General features: G+C 41.7%; 6 protein-coding genes across 11 annotated transcripts; 4 read left to right on the top strand and 2 right to left on the bottom strand.

Moving 5' to 3' along the window:
• The first annotated feature begins 399 nt into the window (after positions 1-399).
• LOC135166955 (trichohyalin-like) lies at positions 400-3,371 on the top strand. The gene is made up of 4 exons (XM_064129733.1): positions 400-556; positions 773-951; positions 1,141-2,985; positions 3,063-3,371. Exons 2-4 carry the CDS (start codon positions 788-790, stop codon positions 3,100-3,102), a joined length of 2,049 nt encoding a protein of 682 aa, XP_063985803.1. The 5' UTR covers positions 400-556; positions 773-787; the 3' UTR covers positions 3,103-3,371.
• LOC135166952 (centrosomal protein of 162 kDa-like) lies at positions 1,110-9,813 on the bottom strand. Its single transcript, XM_064129729.1, has 4 exons — positions 9,291-9,813; positions 8,419-8,688; positions 8,249-8,348; positions 1,110-8,083 (listed from the first exon to the last, which is right to left on the bottom strand). Exons 1-4 carry the CDS (start codon positions 9,327-9,329, stop codon positions 4,377-4,379), a joined length of 4,116 nt encoding a protein of 1,371 aa, XP_063985799.1. The 5' UTR covers positions 9,330-9,813; the 3' UTR covers positions 1,110-4,376.
• Positions 9,814-10,005: 192 nt separating this feature from the next.
• Positions 10,006-12,566, top strand: LOC135167068 (jerky protein homolog-like). Its single transcript, XM_064129920.1, has 4 exons — positions 10,006-10,056; positions 10,123-10,794; positions 11,010-11,645; positions 11,748-12,566. Exons 1-4 carry the CDS (start codon positions 10,006-10,008, stop codon positions 12,303-12,305), a joined length of 1,917 nt encoding a protein of 638 aa, XP_063985990.1. The 3' UTR covers positions 12,306-12,566.
• Positions 12,567-12,812: 246 nt separating this feature from the next.
• On the top strand, positions 12,813-14,022 carry LOC135166913 (NADH dehydrogenase [ubiquinone] 1 alpha subcomplex subunit 8). The gene is made up of 3 exons (XM_064129652.1): positions 12,813-13,073; positions 13,336-13,511; positions 13,619-14,022. Exons 1-3 carry the CDS (start codon positions 12,945-12,947, stop codon positions 13,836-13,838), a joined length of 525 nt encoding a protein of 174 aa, XP_063985722.1. The 5' UTR covers positions 12,813-12,944; the 3' UTR covers positions 13,839-14,022.
• Positions 14,023-14,222: 200 nt separating this feature from the next.
• LOC135166902 (membralin) lies at positions 14,223-18,470 on the top strand. Of its 3 annotated transcripts, none has more exons than XM_064129624.1 (13): positions 14,223-14,421; positions 14,997-15,506; positions 15,602-15,837; positions 15,902-16,112; positions 16,227-16,359; positions 16,423-16,666; positions 16,740-16,830; positions 16,896-16,953; positions 17,084-17,206; positions 17,296-17,428; positions 17,534-17,633; positions 17,738-18,068; positions 18,224-18,470. In XM_064129624.1, exons 2-13 carry the CDS (start codon positions 15,147-15,149, stop codon positions 18,445-18,447), a joined length of 2,244 nt encoding a protein of 747 aa, XP_063985694.1. In that variant the 5' UTR covers positions 14,223-14,421; positions 14,997-15,146; the 3' UTR covers positions 18,448-18,470. The 3 variants fall into 3 exon arrangements, with proteins under 3 accessions (XP_063985694.1, XP_063985697.1, XP_063985695.1); XM_064129627.1 differs by having other exon boundaries at positions 14,224-14,421; positions 17,123-17,206; XM_064129625.1 differs by lacking the exon at positions 14,223-14,421 and adding an exon at positions 14,467-14,799.
• Positions 18,412-21,743, bottom strand: LOC135166908 (zinc finger protein 385B-like). 4 transcript variants are annotated; one of them, XR_010299768.1, is made up of 9 exons: positions 21,398-21,724; positions 20,689-21,081; positions 20,397-20,470; positions 20,176-20,325; positions 19,497-19,591; positions 19,127-19,419; positions 18,975-19,043; positions 18,657-18,917; positions 18,412-18,544 (listed from the first exon to the last, which is right to left on the bottom strand). XR_010299768.1 is itself a non-coding variant. In XM_064129640.1 (9 exons), exons 2-9 carry the CDS (start codon positions 21,435-21,437, stop codon positions 18,757-18,759), a joined length of 1,275 nt encoding a protein of 424 aa, XP_063985710.1. In that variant the 5' UTR covers positions 21,438-21,487; positions 21,600-21,743; the 3' UTR covers positions 18,653-18,756. The 4 variants fall into 4 exon arrangements, 3 of the variants coding, with proteins under 3 accessions (XP_063985710.1, XP_063985711.1, XP_063985712.1); XM_064129640.1 differs by lacking the exon at positions 18,412-18,544 and having other exon boundaries at positions 18,653-18,917; positions 21,398-21,487; positions 21,600-21,743; XM_064129641.1 differs by lacking the exon at positions 18,412-18,544 and having other exon boundaries at positions 18,653-18,917; positions 21,398-21,505; positions 21,600-21,733.
• Between the last annotated feature and the right edge of the window lie 136 nt (positions 21,744-21,879).

The raw sequence follows: 21,879 nt of genomic DNA, 5'->3' as shown, positions 1-21,879 counted from the left end.
CCTTTTTCCGTCAACCCCCCACCCAAATACGAAACAACGTTTCTTCTTTTTTTGACCGTTTTTAAAAATATTTTCTTTACTCAGAAGCAAAAAATGAGTTACTCAACAATTGCCGAACAGTAACAAAAAACTTGTGAATTTTTCTCAGCCCTTGAACCAACTAAAAATAAACTCCCGAGTGTTATCACGAACGAGTCAGTTACAGTTTAATTTTCCACTCAGTTGAACGTTTCATTCAAAGAGTTACGTGCGGTTCTACACTTTTTCTGTTCAACCTTCAGGACATTACACACCCCTGCGCGTCAAATTTACCGGGGAGGGTAACCCACGTCAGACCGGAAAGGAGCCCATGTGGCTACCGCTGATAACCACAGATTGCACTCGAATCGAATTATCCCCAGTTCACTCCAGGATGTATAAAACCAGCGTCGACGAGAGGATCCAGTATCAGAACCGCTGGAGACACCAGGACCAGCAGAAGTACCTCAAGCCATCTAAGGAATTCTCAACTTTCATCCGAAAAATCGTGTAGACCAGTTCCTAAACTTTCGTCGAGGTGAGTGAAAAAATTTCTTCACTATGAATTATAAAAAAACAAATTCTTCTCGAAAGCCGAACTCTTCCTGCGGAAGCTTTCACTGACTAAACGTTGAAACTGATATCCCTACAGCTGGGTATTTATGAACTATAAAATAAAAATTACAACCGCGACTTAAAGTGGTATTAAATCTGTCGCATGAATAACAAACGATTTTTCTGCTCATTTCTTCAGACTTCCGTCGCGACCATGAGACGCACAAGGCATCACGTGCTGCCTGTCAAATCCTGGCAGTACATAGGCCTAATGATAGTATCATTAGCGTGTTTGATACTTGGACATGTGTCGCGAGATCGAGAAGGGAGAGCTGGAAGTCTTGCAGGACCGGAGCTGAAACATACTGCTCCACATGAGTGAGTAGATAATTCCCAATTGACCTGTCTATCATATTCCAATGTTTCAAGATGCCCTAAGCTATCCTGCCCCGTTGTATCCTCATTAAAAAAAAATACCCGGACGCTACCTCATCTCTCCAAACTGACAAGTCGCGAAGGTTATTAAAATAAAAAAAAAATATTCTACAAATCCATCTCTGATTGCAGAGTGGATGCATGTCCTAATGACAACCCCTTCACTCACCGATTGCCCTCTGCTGACGACGTGGCAGCTACCCCAGGATTCGACCCCACTACCATAACTAGATCCTCTAGATCGCTCGACCACCGTGCGACGTCTCGACACCTAGAGCGATCCCAGCGTGAATCGCGAAGGGTCCTCGAGAGATCGGCACGAGATGTTCGAAATACTAGGGATTCGCGGAATCGCGTTGTTGTACATCGCGCGAACACTAGAGATGTTCGAGCAGAGGAGAATCAAAGACTGACAAGATCGCAAGACACCAGATCAGAGCGACGAGTCATCAGCCGTCACGAGGATCGTCGGTCGGTGTCACTCGATCGCACTTCCAGGACTGACCGAATACGAGAAACTCCAACCGAACGTCGAACAGATCCGTCCAGGCTTCTGCAGCGGAGACTATCCGAGAGAAGATTGTCTGACCGTCGAAGTGAGGAGAGACGTGAGGATGTACGTGTCGACCGGATGGCCCGAGCCCGATCATCTGATGACGATAGGCGAGTTCGTTCCCTCGACAGAAGAGTCCAACCGCTCGAACGGAGGAGGACGGAACGTCGTACCAACCCGGAAGTAGAGGTTCGAGAGCGTCGAGCGATCGCTACTCGACGAAGTTCTGAACGACGCGACATGCGATCTGATAACCGAATGGAACGCGCCGACGTTGCGAGATCGATTGAAAGGAGAGAGATGGCGTCTGAGAGACGTCAAGAGACTGAACGAAGGACGAACTCGCGACTGCAGCGAGAACGATCTGCAGAAAATCGAGGTCAAGGTTCTGAAGACAACCGAACGAGAAGAAATGTCGCACAATTCGTTGAACGTCGTGCAACGCGCGGTCCAGTCCGTCAGCAGCGCTTGACGGAATCAAGGATGGAGGCTCGAAGATCGATCAGATCGGCGGAACGAGTGGATAATCGAGATTCCGAGCGTCGAGCCAGAATCAATACTGAAGATCGAAGATCGGGGGAACGTCTCGAAAGCCGCCGTCAACAGACGACACGTAATGACGCTTCGAGAAGGACAGCCGACCGAAATTCCGTCGATCGTGTTCTCAGTCGTAATCCGGAGCGTCGAGAACGACTTACGAGGGAACGGACGAATGTTCGGCTGTCGGATATGCGATCGGCGGAGCGCTTACCATCAGAGCTCCTCTCCACACGTAATTTAGATCGTCAAGAACGTCTAACACGGGAGAGAACTGCCTCTGGACGATCGCGCGAACGATCCGCCGATCGCCGATCCCCGGAGCGTCGTCTGAGCCGAGCAGATCATCAGGAACGACTCGTCACCGAACGGAGCCGTCAACAACGATCTCTAGAACGCACCTTGACTCGTGTTTCCATCCGCGAAAGAGCTGACATCCGCTCGGAAGACCGAAGATCCTTCGAACTTCGTCACACCCGATCTACAGAACGTCAGCAATCAATCCAACGGGTTCGTTCAAACGAAAGGAGAGAATCTGAACCCTCAGACATGCGACGGGAGACGTCCTGGGTGAATTCCCTACGACAGAACACGGCTCCGTCTCTCCATCGTCGTCAAGTCGAACGCGAGACGAGGGAGGAGCGCAGAACGTCACGGGAAAACTCCAGGGAAAATGACAGACAGAGACGTATTGTAAGAGCCGCTGAAACCAAAAACGGTCATCGCAGCGCAGACAACCAAATCTACCTCACGACAGTACCGACTCTAGGGGACAGCAAGGATCTCACCGAGGGCACTAATTACGAAGTTTACCGGCAGATTTTCGTGCTGATCCTCTGCACGCTTTACACCGCATCGCTTTTCAAGCAGAAAAATGGATATATCAAGTAAGGGTGTCACTGAGTATGTAATTAATCACGGTGTCTTCTTAATTCGGATGCTAAAACTGTTTACTCTTTCGCAGAAATACCCTGACTCACGCAGCTCGTCTTCTCGCTTGGTAAAACTATCAGTATGGCAGCCCTAATTCATGGACCCTTAACTGCAATCCGCGAGTAGCTCTTATTACCCCCGCTTCTGGAGTCCAACGTAGAGCTTTCTAGAAGTTGACTGCACTTTGTGTAGAAAAAAAATAGTAGAATAGACAGTTTTAGAGTAGTGCCGAAGAAAATATGTATTTACCTGTTACTCAATGTGCGCTGACTCATTATATACCTTATTCTGAAGTTGTTGAAAATATTCATGTAATAAAGAGTATTTTTCGTGGCAAGAAGCTGTAATATTTAATTTATCCTCGACGGATTTTCTCGGTGAAAAGCACAATTGGAAAAAATTCTGGTTGTAGTGACACCTTTTTTTTTTAATTAGAAGTAATTGTTTTGTTAAATCTGGACGAAAAAGATTCATTTATTCAAGATGAGTTTGTACATTATCTTGTAGTTTAAAGCTAAAAAGTGTCATGTAAAAAATGAGTATATTTCTCGTGCAATACTGAGTATCTCAATGGAATTATTTGAAGATGAGCTTTCTCTCAAAGTCTGTCAATAAATAAGTGATGAATGATATATATGCTTTATCTATTCACCCTTCAAACCTCGTAATATTATACTCTATACAGAAAAAAATTCGTTGATTGTGATGTCTCCTAGGACAAAACTCACTGGATATTACCTAACTATATGAATGCAATTTTCAATAATCGTAATGAGTCTAGTTCAATCTATTTACAGCAAATTATCTTAGCGAAAAAATATGTTTGATGCAAATTTATAAGATTTTGTTTGTTAGTTCATGGAAGATTTGTTCGTTACTTTTCTTCTGGCAAGATCTCAGCGACATTAAGAGAGACAAATTCATCAAAATAAATGCTCAAGTTTCTGGTAAAACTCCAGCGATTAATATTATCTTTGGCAGTGACCCCAATCGATAATCTAATTATTCAAAATTACTTGCAAGTGATTTTTGGAAATCTACTCAGGAGTATCGATTGGACATCAATTATATTTTTTTGGCTATTTGTACAAATCAACGTCATTCGGAATGTTCATTGACATTCGACGTCATTGGAAATAGGAATGATTGGAGAAAAACAACAACACAACTCCCTAAAAACCCCCAATCATGAAGCATAAAAAATATTTTGTCGTACGCTTTAAAACTCAGACCATTTGTAATGGAATATCCACTGTAGAATCACGTTTAAAAAATCACTGCACTGTTCTAGTCTCACTTCACCCGCGTCAACAGAATGGTATCACAAAAATAAAAAGGTACTCATCTAAACATTGGCGATTTCCTGGAGCATTCCCAGAATGTGATCCAACTCTTGGCGAAAATAGCAGAGCTGCTTATTCTTTCCCTTCTCCCCTTTACAATCGCGACACAGCGTCTTATTCCTCAGCAAATCCCTCACCAGATTCTGGAGAGTCATCTCACGGCTCTCGTGCCTCTGCTGAAGAATCGTTATCTTATCCTGCAGCAGTTGCAACTGCTCAGTCCCCGGTGTCGAGAGATACTTGACTTTTTCATTTAATATTTTCACTTTATTCTCCAGATGCTCCCGCTCCACCTTAAGAACAATCACCTGCTCCTTGTAATCCTGTAGCTTATCTATCTGTTCCTTCAAGTGCGAAATTATCGCGACCTGAGTGTTGATCTGGCCCTGGAGCTTAACGACCTTCGAATCCCCAAATTTGACACTGTACTCCTTCACAAGCGCCGCTATCTCTCGCTCGTGTTCCTCTTGGAGTAGATTAAGATCGTGGAGTCTCTTGTTCTTCAAAGTCATATAATCTTTATTCATTTTGTTCAGTTCTTCCTTCAGGATTTCGTTCTCACTAGTCAGGCGTTTAACTACCGAACTTTCGCCATTCTCAGAGAACTGAAGTGGATCATATAGTTTCTGAGAGGACCCCGAGAGCTTCTGTCCATTCGATAAATGTCCGTTCTGACAGACATTTGAGTTCTGATCACTTGTCTCTGACCTCGTTCCCCTGAGCTTCTCCGTTTCCCCCGAGCGAACGCTTCGACGATCATTCAACAATCGCTCTCGCTCCTTCTGCAACCGGCGATTGGTCTTCTGAAGCTCCTGCACTTCTTTTGTGAATTTTTGCACACTCTTGTCTTTATTCGCAAGCTCGAGTTTCAGGCCTCTTATCGTTGCGATCAAGTGCGCATCCTCTTTTGGATTTTGAGACTTCAAGTTCGGCTTTCCGTTTTTCATCTCCTTATCCGAGGATTTCTGAAGTCTCTCGTCCTCCCTTTTCGCCTCGACGCTCTTGTTCTCGGTGAGTTTTGGCTGCGTCTGTGTGGAAACGTTGGACTGGCTCTTCAGGGCTTTCGCTGCAGCCTCCCGAAGCTTATCCTCCAACTCGGCAACCTGCAACGAATATTTCTCCCTCATCTCCGCGAACTTCTGCTGCAAATCCGATAGTTTTTCCTGTCCAATTTGCTCCTTCGCACGTAGTTCACCTTCCAGCGATGCAATTCTATCCTCCAGGAGCTTAATTTTCTCTAAATTAATGCGCTCGTGATCGGATTTGGCTGTGAGAATCAGAGCAGACACCGAATCCGGATTCTTACGCTTCAAAATTCGCTCCATCTCACGCACTTGACGATTCAAATCAAGAATTTTCTTATTGTCCAGAATCACCTGATCCTTGAGCTTTTGCGTTAACACTTTCTCACGTTCCACGTGGCCCTTCGACACCTCGAGCCTCTCCTGTAAGCTCTGTTCCTTAACTCTCAAATCCAGAAGCTCCTTTTCAAGGGGTGCAATCGCCAGCTGGAATTTTTCAAACTCAGCATTCGTCAGTCTCAGCTTCTCAGTCTTCGACGATAGCTCAATCCTCATCTCTTCCATCTTCCTGCGCGTGTCCATCTCCTCGGTCCTCATGGACTGAAGTCTGTCAGTTATAAACTTGTCCTTCGACTTTAACTGATCCTTGAATAACGCAAGTTCGTCTTGAAGAAGTTCGTTCTGCTGCACCACATCGTCATGCTTGAGAACCAAATCCGCGTTCTTCTGGCGAAGATCGGAAGTGTCAAAATTGAGCTTGAGAATTTCCTCGCGGAGGTCCTTGATGATGTCGTTGAGCTTCTGAATTTCACCGGAAGCCACTGAAACATCCTTGGCTCTGTGCCTTTCCTCTAGACCCTTGATCTCCTCCTGTTGGCGCTTCGTCTCCACCATCAACTTTTTGTTCTCAGTCTCATAAGTCCTTATCAAGCTCTCCTGCCGCTCCAGCTCCTTCTCCAATAAATTGACCCTCGTCTCCGCCCTCGAACCCGGAACTTCCAGTCGCCTCTCACTCGTCTCCTTCAGAGTCAGTTCTTCCACTTTAGCTGTCAGAATGATATTCTGTTTTTTCAAGACGAACAGCTCTTCCTCGAAGGTCTCTCGCATGCTGTGAATCTGCTGCTTGTAGAGCTTCGCCTCGGCTTCGATCTGATCTCGCATCAGAGACGTTTTGTGCTTCTCCTCGAGATAGAGTGCCTCGTAATCGCTTTTTGAGAGATTTCGCCGGTTGTCGCCACCAGCCAGTGCGCGTTTTACGATAGATTCGGGAGTTCTGACGCGCATCGTCAGGGGCTGTTTTTGAACTGTCGGTTTTAGCGATAATTTGATCTTCGAGGAGACCTGGAAGGACCTTGAGGGGGCTTTTGGATTTTTAGTGACCGTTTTGGATCCGATAGCTGGCTTTCTGGGGGTCTCAGGGGATTTCGGGTTCCTCACATCGTCCAGGGAGGATCGGAAGGAAGTCATCGGCCTGGAGAGTTGATCGTAACTGCGCGAAAGGCCGAGGGATTCACGATTTGGTAACTTCTTGTCTGGAGGCTTCGGGGGCTTTGAAGCCCTCGACGTCCCCAGGGCCAAAGAAAGCGTTCCAAAAATCTCGGGATCTTTCTCGTCGTCTCCGGGAGTCTCGTAAGACTTTCGGGGAGTGATTTGAGGGGAATTTTTCTCTGCAATCAACTTGGGAATGGCGTCGGCGAATAATTCGAGTCTCGGAGTGAGGCCCACTGTGTAAAGCTCAGTTTCACTGTTGGGGACTTTTCGGACTTCCGCTTGAGACGATCTCTCTCGACTCGAGTTCCGGGACAACGCACTGCTCCTTCTCGAGATCGACTTACCGTTGAAATCGGAATCAATTTCATGGGAATTCTTTTGCCTCGAGACAGATGAAAGTTCCTTCTCTAGGATCTCTGTGATCTCTTTTTCTGGGAAGATGGAACTTTTTGGGTCCGTTGGGGGAAAGTTTTTCGTACTCTCCGCGTCAGACTTGCCCTGGAGGATTTTTAAGAAATGGGAGAAGTCCTCTTGACCAAAGCTCGAGCTTCCGGATATCCCTCCCTCCATTTTCTCCCGAGATTTTCTCAACAAATCATCGAAAAAGTCTTTGTCGACGTCAGTGATCTCCTTTTGGAGGTTCACTTTATGCTCTTGAGACTTTTTTAAGGACTTCAGGTCCTCCGAGTTCGAGTGACGGTCTATAGGGTCGTCCAGATCGGAACTACTCGACACCTCGACCTTTTGCTCCTCGAAATGTCTCTCTTGGAGTTCCAAGGGAGTCGGGGGTTTTAGGGTATTTGGGATATCCTGGGAAATGGACATGTCCGGGGTCTGAGGACGTTGCCTCTCGATCCTCGGACTCTTACGGATTTTTTCGCTCTCTTTATGGACCTCTCGCTGGATGAGGTTAAAAATATCATCCTCCGGGTTTTTGGCACGAAATTGGGAGGATTTTGAAATATCGGGGGATGGAATTAGGGTGTCAGAACGGGAGGAACTCTTTGATAGACTTACGTTTTCACGGACTAATCTCTCCGCTTCTTGAAGCAGCTCTTCCACTGATTTCTCCTTTTCGGTTGGGATTTTAGAGGAAGTCGGGGATTTCGTGCGCTCTGGGGCCGAGTTCGGAGACAGTGCGCCCGCTATTTTACTCATCTCCTCGAGGAAACTACCGATATCCTCGTCGGTGGCGTCTGGAACACGTCACGGGAACATTAAATTTTTTTTTTCATCGGAGGATTTTGTCATAGTGTGACTGTCAATGAACCAATTAATCAATTTTTTTCGAATTTCAGGACCTTTTTTTCAAATATTGAATTAAAGTTATAATAATTTTCCAGACAAAACCCAATACATACTCTCGAAGTCCTCAGGATATTTATCGAACGCAGTGGAGGCCAAAATATCACAAAGAGTATCATCTCTATCTCTCCCTTCTGTCTCATCCCTCTGCATCACCTGAAGCCGAAAACAAATCAATACTCTTTCCATTTCCATCCTCAGATGCGAATGAAAAACGACGAATTACCCTGCAGTATTTTTCTTTCTCCAAGAACTCTCGCATGGACGAAGTACCTTCTGGCGATTGCATCGACTTGGCCTCTGATTTTCTGGACGAGGAGGTACCAAGTCGAGTTGCTGGACGTTTTAACCACCATTTTACTTCCCTATCATCTGAACGGCCAGATACCGGCTGGACATCCTCGGGAAGTTTTGACGTTTCCTTCTGGAGAACTGAGCATTCGCCCAGGCTACGACTGATTGACGACGGCACAGATTCCGTGTCGCTAATTGTTGCCTAAAATTAAATTTAATTAAATACGAAGGAAGGGTGCAACCCATCCACTGAATCACTGTCTTATTTTGTATTGACCTTATTTAATCAAATAAAAAGTTATTTCGCTCTCAACATGAGTTTGCTTTCTTGGGGAGACTTTCCGCAGCAAAAATATAAAAGGAATTTCGTAAAGATAAACATGATTTAAACAATATTTCTGTAGGTCCACAATAAAATTCGTTGTCAGACAAAAATATGGGCACAATTCTTGAAAAGAAAAAGCTCACAATTCAATAATTAATACTAACAACTGGGAATCAATTCATTTATAATATTAATCATTGAATAATACAAATGAACATGATAAGAGACAGAAGAAGCAACTGTCACAATTCTAGAATACAAGTATAATGGTTATAATTTAATTCATTGTTTGATTATTCAATTGTTTAATTTAAAATAATCATTACAAAATCCAACGATTGAATTATCCAGAATCATTTGACAGGCTTAAATCATTGCGAATCATTGTTGCCAGGATTACATGACGTGATACCGTCCTCGAATGATTGATTTTACAGTTCATTGAGGTTATATAGAAATTTTAATTTCTGATTACTTACATCTTCGGTCAGCGCCGTATCCTCATTATCTTCCGTCATGTCTACACTCGGACACAATTATTTATCCAAACAATTGGCACTGAGTCATCGCACAATCATTATTACGGCGTCGTTTGACATCACTTTACTTGTTTGTTTGTTTTTTTTTTTCGCGAGGAATTCACAGGGGTGGGAAAACGGTTAGAAAGCGGCCATGATGCACGACTGTGGCGACGCCAGTACTGGCGACCGCTCTCGGAACTATTTCTCCATGATATTCAATTTCAAAATACCGTTTTATATTTTTATACTCCCACATTTTACGTGTCTATTTATTCTTTCTGCGCGGATAATTATTTGAAGAAGTTATGAATTTTATTTTCAACGAAGAATGTAGCACAAAATTCCACCATTTTATATACATTTTTCCAATGGATAATAAATTGGGGAATTCATCACACCTTCAGATTTGTTGTCTGTCCGATGATAAAAAAAATTCATTTCCATTTTTTTGGAAGGCATAAAATAGAGATGCCCTTGATTAATTTATCTTTAATTACTGGCTGTTTAGCCCCCTCCCTCAGCCCGATGATTCGACCATATCCTGAGCAAAACAGACTAAAAAAATACCTGCAGATCGCGAAATTTAGCGTGATCGAGGCACAGATTCCCTAAGCACTGCTCCGCGTTCTCCGACCGTCCGGAGCTGATATCTGGTCTCAGGTCTCTGTAATACATGTTCTGTCTCCATCGTGCGCTACCGAGCTACCCCACTATCGCACGACATGTGTCCAAGCCTGCGCAGTAAACTCCGTCCGATCTTCCTTTGTCCTGGCTTTCTCGTCAACCTAAGAACCCAATACCCAACAGTCTGGTTGAATCCCTCACCGCGAGCCTTAACCTCAAGATGTCTAACTCGGACATACCTCTTGCATCATCATCGTCGTCACCTCAATCCTCGAAAGAACGCTCTCCCACGAAAAGGACTAGAAAACTTCCTGTCGAGATTCCTCTGTGTGAAAAACTGGAATCTCTCCAGAGGATTCATCTGGGCTGTCCTCGTTCCACAATCGCCCAGGAGCTCGGTATTGACGTATCGACGATAAATGGTTGGGTAAAGAATGAAAATGCTATTCAGAAATGGGCGGCTGAGCACAATGGCGTCATGCCGAGGACCGCAAAGAGGATCAAAAAATCACCTCACGAGCTGATAGACAGAGCAATGTGGCTGTGGCACAGAGAGCGCAGCGCAGCTGGAGGCATCTTCACCGGGCATGGCACCCAGATTCAGGCCCTTATTTTCTGGAATCAACTCAACATGAGGTCAAAATTTTCGGCAAGTGACGAGTGGTTGGCGAGGTGGCAAAGACGTTATGGGGTCGAACTCATGACGCAGCGAACGCCGAGAGCTGCAACTAGCGCCCCCTGGCACGCCGATCAGCCAACGGGAGATGAGTTGAGTGTGGACGAGTATAAAGCTCAATTCGCTCAGACGATGGCAGCGGAGGGACTAACAGCCGATCAGGTGAGGGTTTCTTCGTCAAGTGGAGGGCCATCCGCGTTGCTGGATGTCTCTGAAGATTTTGAAATCATTCATGAGTGCTACGTGATGTGGACAAAAATGGGGGCCTCAATAATGGGTCCTATTCAGGTTGTCCACAGATACTGCTCTCAAATGATTTCCAAATTTTTAGAGACCCAAAAAAAATGGAACTGTCCACTTGACGAGGAATTCTTTAGGTGTTCTTTTGCGACGTGATCGGTTTGAACTGTCGACAACTGCCTGAGCTCGTGAGGAAAGTGGCCGGTTCGCCGGACGGTCACCGCCAGACGCAAATGAAGGAGAGGGTCACCCTGATGGCCTGCAGCAATGCCTCTGGCACCTGGAAACTTCCCCTGGTGGTCGTGGGCAAGTGCTCCGAGCCCAGCGCTATGAACGATATTGGGGAAATCCCTGTGTGGTACAGGAGTCAGGTGAGCGCGTATGTGACTGTACGTTTCTTCAGGGACTGGTTCAACAAAGAGTTTTACCCGAGTGTGAAAGAGTTCCTGATCTCCAAGGGCATTCCCCCACAGGCTATTCTCTACATGAACAATTGTCTGTCCTTGCCACAAAAGATGAAGAAGCAGAAAATCAGGGTGGAGTTTCTTCCACACCATGTTGCTGCTTGGCTGCAGACTTTTGATAGGGGATGGTTGAAAGATCTCAAGGTCTCATATCGCCAGCAGCTCATGAAATTTATTATAACTAGAATTAATGCTGGTGACTCCCTGGACGAAGCTATGAACAATGTTTCTATTAGGGAAGTCGTTTTCTGGACGGCTATGAGCTGGAACCAACTGCCGATCAAGATGATGGTCGAATCGTGGAAGCCGGTGAGAGACAAAACCTCGCGATTCTTAATTGTGAATTTTTTTTCCAAATAGTCAGAAGTCGATTTGAACGTCGCGTAATTAATTATTTATATTTTCCTCCAGCTCTGGCCCGAAATATCCACCCCTAATCCTGCCCATCTGCCTGTGGAACTCTTTGAAAATTGGCAAGAAGTTCTAGGGAAAGAAGAAGAATACGAAACAAAACACAGCGACAGTGGACCATTTCACCGAAAGGACATAGCCCTGACAAGTGAATTCTGCGATGCCCTCAGCAGAACTAACGCATACCAAAGTATAAATATCGTGGACATTGAGAAATGGTTGTACCCGAAAACAAAGATCACTGAAGATGAGTGCCTGAGCAAGGATGAGATTATGCAAATCACGTGGGAGGACAATGACACGAATCTGGAAATTGAAGCGGAACCAGCCTATCTCGCTGACGAGCCGCAATTCTCTCCGGTTGAAGCTCAAGACAGTCTGAATAAAGTCATTGAATACTGCTCGTCAAATCCCCATTATTCCACGCAACAGAGATTATCCTTGATCGCCATTCGGACTATCATGCAGACTGAGATGATGACAATTAATCCGGCGACTACACCAGTTGTTCATGAACGTCTACCGAGGATGATGAGGAATGACTTTAGTCTGCGTTAATTAATCTTCTCGTCGTTCTAGGGAAATGAAGATATGAAGAGACAACATGTGCCATTCTACTGTAAATAGTATTGTTAAATAATTTTTAATACGATGGACCACTGTGTAAATACCGAAAAAGAACACAAAAGCTCTGAATGTACATAGAGAAATGGAGGTGAGGAGTGTTTTACTCCACAGAATGGTATTTTTAAAAATTTTGGAAGATTTTCGAAACATATTTTGCTGATTAAATAAATAATTTTCTACTGTGTGACCCAACTGCCAGATGATTCAATTAATTGTCCGGTTTAACCTCCCAATTAGGATTTATTTTACTGTGAAAAGCATTCGATTGGCCGTCGAAATTCGAAGTGATAAATATAATTAGGAAATCAATAGCCTTTTGCCTCAGGAGGCCCAGGGGCCTCACACCAATGCTAGTACTCACCCCGGCAGTGAGAGGTGACACCGTCCATTCTGGCAAGATAGGTGAACCATTTGATTGTATTCCATGGCGTTTTCATTCGACTTGCAGTCCATTGCGGATGCAGTACATGAGGATGAGCACCAAAACGTAAAATTGCGTTTTGTTCGGCTGTCTTCTCACAAAAAACTAAAATCAAATATCTCAACCTCTTCTGACTTAAGTGTGAAATAATGGTCATAACTGACAAAGTTTATATTCCTCCTGACGAGGAATTGACAGTCCAGGAACTCAATGTCTCTTACCCTGTCCTGCAAGCAGCTTCATTCTACGTTGGAAAGGCCTGTGAAGATCACAATAATGTTAGTACAGTGGATTTATTTCATTCGAAAGCATGATAGCATTTATTTTCAATCGAATGTCATCAGTGATTGATAATTAATCATAACATCATACAATAAAATAATTTCTCACGTTACGTAAGATCACTAGCAAAACATAACCTTCAATGGTAAACTTCAAATTTGTCGTGATTTTTGTGTTATTGAGATCGGTCAATGAATGTATATTATTGATTGATATTTTTTATTTTCGAAGAAACTTGTGTTTTAATTCAATTTTCAGGAATTCGTTCTGTGTCGCCGTGAGGAAAACAATCCAGTTAAATGTGTCAGTGAAGGAAGAGCTGTTACTGCATGTGCATTGCAATTTTTCCAAAAATTGAAGAAGAATTGTCGAGATGAATTTGTGCAGTACTACAATTGCTTAGACAAATCGAGTGGAACATCTGCATTTGCACCGTAAGTAATTCTTCTCACAGGGTTAATTAAGTATTCCATGCTAAAGATGTTAACGTCTGACAACAGAAAAGCTATGAGTTTTTGGCCAATGTATTTTCATATTTCAGATGTCGCAAAACTCAAGCAGTTCTGGACAAGTGTGTCCTGGACAAACTGAACGTGGAACGTCCACCCTACGGCTACTTCTGTGAAGTCAAAGTACATGATACAAAGAGACCGAAACCTGTTCAAGAACTGCCTGAGTATAAAGATCCAATTCCTTCACTGCCCAAAGATGCACCAGCTCCACCAGCAAGGTTCAATTCCAGATGGATGTGGATGAGTTAAATGAGAAAACAGCAAATAATTTTGTTCCTTAAAGATTATTAGTCCTTATATGTAACACTGATGTACACTTGAATTTCTTGGATAACTAAAGTCGTCTTCGTTTCTGCAGTCCATCGGGGGGAATAACGATAGGTAGTTTATTCAAGTGATTCAGACATAAATAAAATTGTTGAATTGATTACCATGTCAGGATTTCAATTCCTTATGCAATTCTCCGTCTTTTTAATAATAATAATAATTAGGAATTTGTCTATCTTAACGAAGCTTCAAATTGTCGTATATTTTGCTTGGTGAACGTCAAGTACTATTCAAAATCACCATCAATATGGCGGGTCACCTGGACAGTTGCAGAGGGCACTGATTCTTGTTCCAACCTTTTTTCTCTTATCATCCCATAATAGACTTTTCCATCGGGTTTCGCAGTGAGGGTTTCCATACCCTCTTTTCCAGAAATAATAAATAAATGAATAAATAAACATTCCATACCGCACCAGCAACTCAACAGTGAAAGTGACAAACAACCAGTAACCGCAGTGAATTCGTGAATTATTTTGTATAATGAGTGCACGATTGAAAACAAAAGGTGTGTTTTGGTTACTATTGAAAATATTGTAACTGACAGAACCCATCGGTATAGGAAAACAATCTGGGATAACTGCAATGACAGACGAGTGTATAAAGAGAACACAAGAGTCACCGAATAAATATAGAATATTGAGCCTCAAAAATTCTATTGGAAAAAAATATTCTCAAGAGACAGCCTAGAAATTTTCAATTGACGTGTTTCCTTTCCTATTATTATTACGTAATTACCACCTCATTTCTGGTATCTTGAGTACTTCTGGACAGACTCGTCAATTAGTTCACCATTATTTTTCTGTCACTGATGTCAAGTGAACTGATTTCTCTGAGGGGTGGAAGTGTCATTCACTCGAGTGATTCTGACAGCAGCCATTTTGAGGTTAAGATTCAGAACCAAGTAGTGTTTGATACCGTCTGTTATCACTGGGTCATTATTGGATTGGATTCGGAACAATCGGTGATAAGGGCGGGAGGGGGGGGATATAATTTTTTTTCTCTTTTTCCGAATGTTCAAATCTTCAATAAAAAATTCCGACGATGGCCATATAACATATCCATGTAATTCTCTTCTTTTAGAAATGTCCAAACATGTACTGAACGGAGTGCTGAGAAGAAACTTCTGGATCTCAACCACTAAATACTACTATTAAATTTAGAAAATCTGATTGAACTAGAATAATATAATCGCCAAAGGATAATAAGGCGAGAATTCAGTTGAAAAAAATCATGTCTCAAGTGGATGTTCCCCTCGTTTTACCATCCATCAATAATAATAACAATAATAACAATAATAATAACAACATCAACAACAACAACAACAATAATAATATAAATAATAATAATAACAATAATAATATAAATAATAATAATAATAATCAGAATGGTGGAGCAGATAATAATCCTAGTCTGGCAGGAGCCATTGCGCCAGGATTAATTAACCGTGCGCGTAACAATAATAATCAAAATGCACTTTATCACATGAGAGACACATTATTTCATGCGCTCTTCATCAAAACGGCATTGGCCTACGCTAAGACATTTCCAAAACCTGTCCGGAGATTTATAGAATGCATAGTTTTGTTAAAGGTAATATTTACGTTTAATTGGGTTAATAATGAGTATGTAAATATTACAATTAATGAGGGAAAATGAGGAAAAAATTATCATATCCCTCATTTCAGGCAATAATGGCATTTTTTGTCATGGCGTACATACACATAGTGTTCTCCCGTGCGCCAACGAATTGTTTGGAACATGTGAGAAATGAATGGCCGAGAGATGGTATTCTAAGGGTCGAAATATTGAGGAATGCCGGTGAGGATTACAGTATAGAAAAAAGTTACGCGAAGGAAGAGAAATTACGACGAGAGAAGGGCGATGATTTGAGTAGTGTACTTGGTATTTTAGCTAGAGATGGGTAAGTCGTCTAGTGGTTATTTCAGTCTTCCCATGATAGTTTGGTCAACTTGTTATTTGTGCAGATTCTTCGACATTGAGCCGTCCGCGGTTGATGAGGAACGGGTCATTTTGGAACACGACAGTAGGCAGAATTTTACATTCGGAGATGAAACCGTTCAAGAAGCTACTCTCTCGGAAACCATACCAAGTCCAAATGTCGAAGTGACTAATGCGAGTACAAACCGACCGGTGTCAACGAATTTGTGGGAAGGATTGGTCACAGAGACTCCTGATGTGAGTGATATGACGTGTTCAAATGTTAATTTATTTTCCTGGGAGATATTCCGCAGATTAATTTTTAACTGACAAATATTTTAATTATTTGGACATTTACGTTACGATGCACAGGCACCTGACGTCACGATATCACAGAGTCCAAATGCTACGGACAATAATTCCACTTCAGAGATTAACTCCGGGGAGAGTGGCTCACAGCCTCTTAAAACGGATGTACCTGAGGTTGAGAAGCTGGTGACAGCAGGTAACCCCTCATTTTTTATATTTGTTTCACTAATTCACTAATTTTGTCTGGGGCGGGCATTAGTTTTTCCGGAGGACGAATACATTGTGGAGTATTCCCTTGAGTACGGTTTCCTTCGACTATCCCCTGCTGTTCGTCAGAGGCTCAATATACCTGTGAAAATAGTTACATTGGATCCACTGAATGACAAATGCTTTGGGGATGCCTTCTCCAGGCTGATTCTCGATGAACTGCTTGGATACGATGATCTTCTCATGGCGAGTATCAAAACATTGGCCGAACATGAAGATAATAAAGGATTTTTGCGGTAAGTGGATGGAATCTGAATTTTTTAAGTTACTTGATAGTGTAATGTTCAATCATCAATTTTATTTCTCTAGAAATGTAGTCACCGGCGAACATTATCGTTTCGTCAGCATGTGGATGGCCAGGACTTCCTACGTCGCTGCATTCTTCATCATGCTTTTATTTGTAAGTCAAGGATTTACGATTTAATTTTTTTGTCTTCATTTTTTCACGAGCCCTATTTTTCTCAGACTGTGTCGATCTCAATGTTACTTCGCTACTCTCACCATCAGATTTTCGTATTCATCGGTGAGTACATTATTAAAAGGATCTCGAAATTCTATCATTGACTGACAAATCCATGGATTTAAAAAAAAAACAACAATCAAAAATATTTAATATACAATAATAGACAGGAATACTTATTTTAATTTTATAGTCGGACTTCAACAGTTACATTTGGTTTCTCTGTTTCCAGTGGACTTATTTCAGATGCTGGAATTTAACGTGACAGCGTCTTTTCCTGCCGCTTCTCTACTGGTGGTTATACTAGCACTCGTTGGTAAGTGTCAATGGGTATTCATTCATTAATATGAATCCCCTGAATTAAATAGATTACATTAATACAGAAGAGTATTTTTCGAATTTCAGGAATGGAGACTATAATGTCGGAATTTTTCAACGATAGTACCACCGCTTTCTACATAATTTTAATTGTTTGGATTGCGGACCAGTATGATGTTATTTGCTGTCACACCCCCATTACGAAGAGGCACTGGCTGAGGTGAGGGACCTATCCATTATAATATTATTTTTTTAATTATCACAAGATGACAATTCTGTTTCAATTTATATAACAAAGATTACTCCATTTTTCTCGTGATTTCAGGTTCTTTTATCTCTATCATTTTTCATTCTACGCGTATCATTATCGATTCAACGGCCAATACAGCAGTCTTGCGCTTGTTACGTCTTGGCTGTTCATACAGGTAAATTCTTATTTAATTAGACTTCACAATTATTCATGTAATAACCATCCGAATTACGTTTAAATTGTCGACGAATCCCGAATGGATTCTCCATTTGATTTCAGCACTCTATGCTGTATTTTTTCCATCACTACGAGCTACCGGTGATCCTCCAGCAAGCCCAGCTTCAGCAAATCCTGTTGCGCAATCACACACCGGCCCCAGCCCAGCCGCCAACCCCGAGCACTGCTCCAACTACTCCTGGGCCCACGCCAACGTCAACGCCATCAGGAAGCCCATCGACTCCTACCAATGAACAAACTCAGCAGAATTATATCAGTGAACTCTCGCAACTAGACCTTGAGTCTGATAATTCCGAGGTCCCAGTGCAGGCCACCAATGCACCTTCAACCAGTAGTAATGTCCCGACTGTATCAGAAACTTCAAAAAATCAAGGTTTAATTTTATTATAACATGTAATATTTGTTCCGGTAATTAACTTTATATATAATTCAACTTTATTAAATATTGAATATTTACATATTTAAATTTAGAGATTATATATTTATGTCTATAAATACATTAAGAAATCCCTTCATTTGTTATTGCAGCCACCGCAGCCCCGCAGGACGGATCCCTATCTTCAAGTGTGAATGAAGAGCCAACTAGTTCCCAGGAACCCGAACCGCAGGAACTCGGTAAGGAAAGGGAGGACACAAAGTCCAATGGTTCTAGCTCCAATGAGCCGTCAACGTCAGAAGAGTATGAAGTAATCGAGTCATCCAATGAAATATCCAAAAATGTTTCTTCACCATCAGCAATTATAAATGATTGAAACAAATTACATTCGAAAAAATTTATCTGGTCTTATTTTTTTACCCTAACTCCAATTATTGATAAATGGTTGATGATTGTTCCAGCGGTACTAGCAACTTCTCGTTAATTCGTCGTGTGTCGAAAATAAAAAAAAAATCAAGCTATTCTAGGAATTTTTGAAGAATTAAACGATTTTGTGTCAGGAACATTCCACAAAAGAATACTTACAGAACATCATATTTATTATCCAGGAAACACAACATGTTCATAAGAATATCATCACTTTGTCGAAATAAAAAATATAGAACTATTTGAACATTTCCTTCTATCATTTGTGCTTCTTATGTTTATCTTGAGTTGATGGTTTCTGGGTTTGATTACCAGGTGGTTTTGGATTTATTTGATTTTTGTGTTTTTTACTCTCTACGTGCTGGGCGAAGGTATTCTCCGATGTGAAGGACTTATCACAGGCAGCGCAGTAGTACGAACCTAAATAATTAATAATAAATAAATTTCACCAATGCATAAATCGATACAATAATATACCTGATGGTGTTCTGCAGATGGAATAGTCAATCGTCGTTGCACTAACCACGTGTTCGCTTGTGGTCACGACTGTTAAAAAAAAATTACGAAAAATATTAATTAAACAAGAGCAAATTAGTAAGAATTTTCCAGTACTATTTTCAGACACTCACCAGTTTCCGTAGGAATCACCCCATTTAATCGCAGCATTTTTTGGTGTCTTATCCCTTTCTTGTGGGTCTCTAGTTGTTCCAAGCGATTGGCAGTTACTCCACAGAGATCGCACCTCAAGGCAGTTGAGTATGTCGTAGCTACAGGGTTATACATCTGGGGATTCGGAATGAGTGGTACTACGGCTTCGGGTACAAATGAAGGGTTCTGGGGCTCCAATTGAAAGCCGGCACCGATTCCGAATCTCCCTGTTGGGTCCACCGGCGGTGGGGGAACAGAATTTTTCTTTGGACTTCTGAAAAAAAATTGTTTTCATGGTGGAAATTGTCTTATGATCCTTGGGGATGCGTTGGACAACTCCCAAATCATTACTTTTTCTTTGGCGCACCAGTTGTAGCTCGGATATGCTTCTTTCCGGCGTAATGCTGAGATGCGTCTGCCTGAGACGTAAACCAAGTTTTGCAGACCTAAAGATCATCGCCAAAAATTATTTTCATAAATTTATATTTACGTATTTTTCAACTATTAATTATTTCTGTAGCCGCGGCATTAGCCTCGTCTGTGTGACTATTATAGACATAATGTAATAAATAAATAATTTCATCAGCTGGATCTTTAAAACCAAGGGAAAAACAACAAAAAATTTAAAAACAAAACACCACCATTGCTGATGGCTGAAATAATTTTAAAAATGTATCACATGATGGGATAATCTTTATAACTGACAAAAAGTTTTATAAATACAGAGGACAATAAAAAAAATCCACTGAGCAGGAGGATATTTCCCTTTATCTATTTTATTTCTGAACGATTGACTCGGCTCATTATGACCTTGTCTGAAGGCCAAAAAATTTATATCATGACATTTTACAGTACTTTCAAATTTTGGTATAAACATTACTGTATTTCACTTCTCGATTTATCTCTGGGAATAAATATTTTCTTATAGAAGAATAAACATTTTACATAGAGCTCTCAACACTTTACTTGCTATATCTAACCCTAAATATCACATTCGACTCTTAAAATTAAAAAATTAAGCCCTACGTACATCACAGTAAGAACTCCAATCGTTAGAGGTGGTTGTAATAGGCCCCTCGTCAGTCTTCAATTTTTTAACACTCTGATTAAGGAACATCGAGACTTTTTTCTGATGTGGCTTCCCCTCGTAATGTAATTTCGCTTGCAGTGTTGAATTCATCTAAAATTATGATTTCACATATACATAACTAACAAGCGTAATGACAGTAATAATTTTTTTATGATTCATACAACTGCATTGCAAAGATCACAGCGCAGAGGCTTCATGAGGGCCGAGAGTTCCGATTGGGCACTAGCGACTTTTTCTGAAAATAAAAAGCAAGAATAGTCTTTACATTTTTCTTCTAATTTTTTTCACTGTGTCAGGGAATTGATTTAATGGATAACATCCTGCAATCATTACGATGTTCACAAAGTTAATAAGAAAGATTAGATCAGCATTTATTTATTTAAAGAAATAGATTAGTGAGTATTCTTAGGCCAGTGAAGAACATGAATAGAAAACCATTTTTTTAAGTTTTACCTGCGTCTTTGGCAGGATCAACCTGTTCGATTTTCCTCTTGAAATTAGTAGCACCAGTCTCGTTATTTATTTCGGGAGCAAACGCTTCAGATTGACTTTTTGACCACTGGGAATATATACCGGTGCTGTCAGCGTCTCTTGCCACCCACCAGGGGATCATTTGACCCACTGGGAGTTGTGGAACAGGGGGTGGCATGTAGGGTAATGGTGGCATGACGTGAGGAGTCGGCTGATCGTGGGGATTCATCTGTGGGGGAAGGTTGGGGATGATCGAGAGATTCACTTGTGGAACAATTGCTTCATTTTCTGATGGAAGTGGTTCTGGTACCGGTGGTTCAGATATTTTTTCTGGGGGTAAGGGAGGGAGTGGGGGAGGCAGGTTCTGTTCCAGTCCTGAAAGTGAGCAATTTCGTAATTTAGATGGAGCTCATGACTTTCCTTTCAGGAGAATAATTATCAACCGGTGGAATTTCGATAATTGATTGAGTACTTCTTATCGTTCAATGCAATAAAAAATCACGGTACTCTATTGTTAGATATGAAAATAGCCAGAGCATTATTTTTTTCTAATTATTGGTTACTGTCAATAGACCAATCTGGAGGGAATATTTTTCTTCAAATTGTCAACAGTTGACCAAAAAGCGCGGTTCCATAGGCTCCACGTTCTGTTTCTACATCAACAACTTAACACATAATTCCATTATCTCACCAGGGACCTCAGGATTTTCAATGCTCTTTCTCCTAGACATCTTCCAGCGGTTCGTTTAATATTGAAAACAACTGAACCAGGTCGTCACCGCTGCAAAAGATAGCACCGCTGAATGTGCATACTTATAGGTTAGGTTTCACACTGATTATTCGGTTGTGGGGACTTTTTCCCAGCACTAACCTAGTAAATATCTTCAACCCACCTAAAGGTTAATATTAGAGAAAAATAGTCTTTTAATGAACTCTGATGTTATCGAATTCTCTCAGTGAATTTCAGCGTGAGGATAGGGTCGATTGTACCCTAAATAAATTGTTATTGGGACTATTGCACTAATGATGATGGCAGACAACTGCTCTAATCAAATTCAGAGTTTATTTTGTGTACGTTGTTTCTAACTTAGGAAAACATTGATGAGCAACAATTATCCTTAAATCTAGTGGAAATAACTAGACCTAGTTTCTTCAAGATTTCCGAAGTTCGTG

Source organism: Diachasmimorpha longicaudata, chromosome 10 (assembly GCF_034640455.1).
Source record: "Diachasmimorpha longicaudata isolate KC_UGA_2023 chromosome 10, iyDiaLong2, whole genome shotgun sequence".
Taxonomy (NCBI): domain Eukaryota; kingdom Metazoa; phylum Arthropoda; class Insecta; order Hymenoptera; family Braconidae; genus Diachasmimorpha; species Diachasmimorpha longicaudata.
Note: the sequence above shows the minus strand (reverse complement) of the source record. Positions and strands in the feature narration are given on the sequence as shown.

Coding starts and splice junctions, on each gene's coding strand:
- LOC135166955 (XM_064129733.1), top strand. CDS start 788: ATGAGACGCACAAGGCATCACGTGCTGCCTGTCAAATCCTGGCAGTAC. Junction 952..1,140: donor AAACATACTGCTCCACATGA/GTGAGTAGATAA, acceptor CTCTGATTGCAG/AGTGGATGCATGTCCTAATG. Junction 2,986..3,062: donor CAGAAAAATGGATATATCAA/GTAAGGGTGTCA, acceptor ACTCTTTCGCAG/AAATACCCTGACTCACGCAG.
- LOC135166952 (XM_064129729.1), bottom strand. CDS start 9,329: ATGACGGAAGATAATGAGGATACGGCGCTGACCGAAGAT. Junction 8,349..8,418: donor AGAAAGAAAAATACTGCAGG/GTAATTCGTCGT, acceptor TTTCGGCTTCAG/GTGATGCAGAGGGATGAGAC. Junction 8,084..8,248: donor ATATCCTGAGGACTTCGAGA/GTATGTATTGGG, acceptor GACGTGTTCCAG/ACGCCACCGACGAGGATATC.
- LOC135167068 (XM_064129920.1), top strand. CDS start 10,006: ATGTTCTGTCTCCATCGTGCGCTACCGAGCTACCCCACTATCGCACGA. Junction 10,795..11,009: donor AGGGACTAACAGCCGATCAG/GTGAGGGTTTCT, acceptor GGAATTCTTTAG/GTGTTCTTTTGCGACGTGAT. Junction 11,646..11,747: donor TGGTCGAATCGTGGAAGCCG/GTGAGAGACAAA, acceptor ATTTTCCTCCAG/CTCTGGCCCGAAATATCCAC.
- LOC135166913 (XM_064129652.1), top strand. CDS start 12,945: ATGGTCATAACTGACAAAGTTTATATTCCTCCTGACGAGGAATTGACA. Junction 13,074..13,335: donor CCTGTGAAGATCACAATAAT/GTTAGTACAGTG, acceptor TTCAATTTTCAG/GAATTCGTTCTGTGTCGCCG. Junction 13,512..13,618: donor GGAACATCTGCATTTGCACC/GTAAGTAATTCT, acceptor TTCATATTTCAG/ATGTCGCAAAACTCAAGCAG.
- LOC135166902 (XM_064129624.1), top strand. CDS start 15,147: ATGTCTCAAGTGGATGTTCCCCTCGTTTTACCATCCATCAATAATAAT. Junction 16,360..16,422: donor TGAGAAGCTGGTGACAGCAG/GTAACCCCTCAT, acceptor GGCGGGCATTAG/TTTTTCCGGAGGACGAATAC. Junction 16,954..17,083: donor TCAGATTTTCGTATTCATCG/GTGAGTACATTA, acceptor TTAATTTTATAG/TCGGACTTCAACAGTTACAT.
- LOC135166908 (XM_064129640.1), bottom strand. CDS start 21,437: ATGTCTAGGAGAAAGAGCATTGAAAATCCTGAGGTCCCTG. Junction 20,471..20,688: donor TGATCCTGCCAAAGACGCAG/GTAAAACTTAAA, acceptor TTTTATTTTCAG/AAAAAGTCGCTAGTGCCCAA. Junction 20,326..20,396: donor GTGATCTTTGCAATGCAGTT/GTATGAATCATA, acceptor TCATAATTTTAG/ATGAATTCAACACTGCAAGC.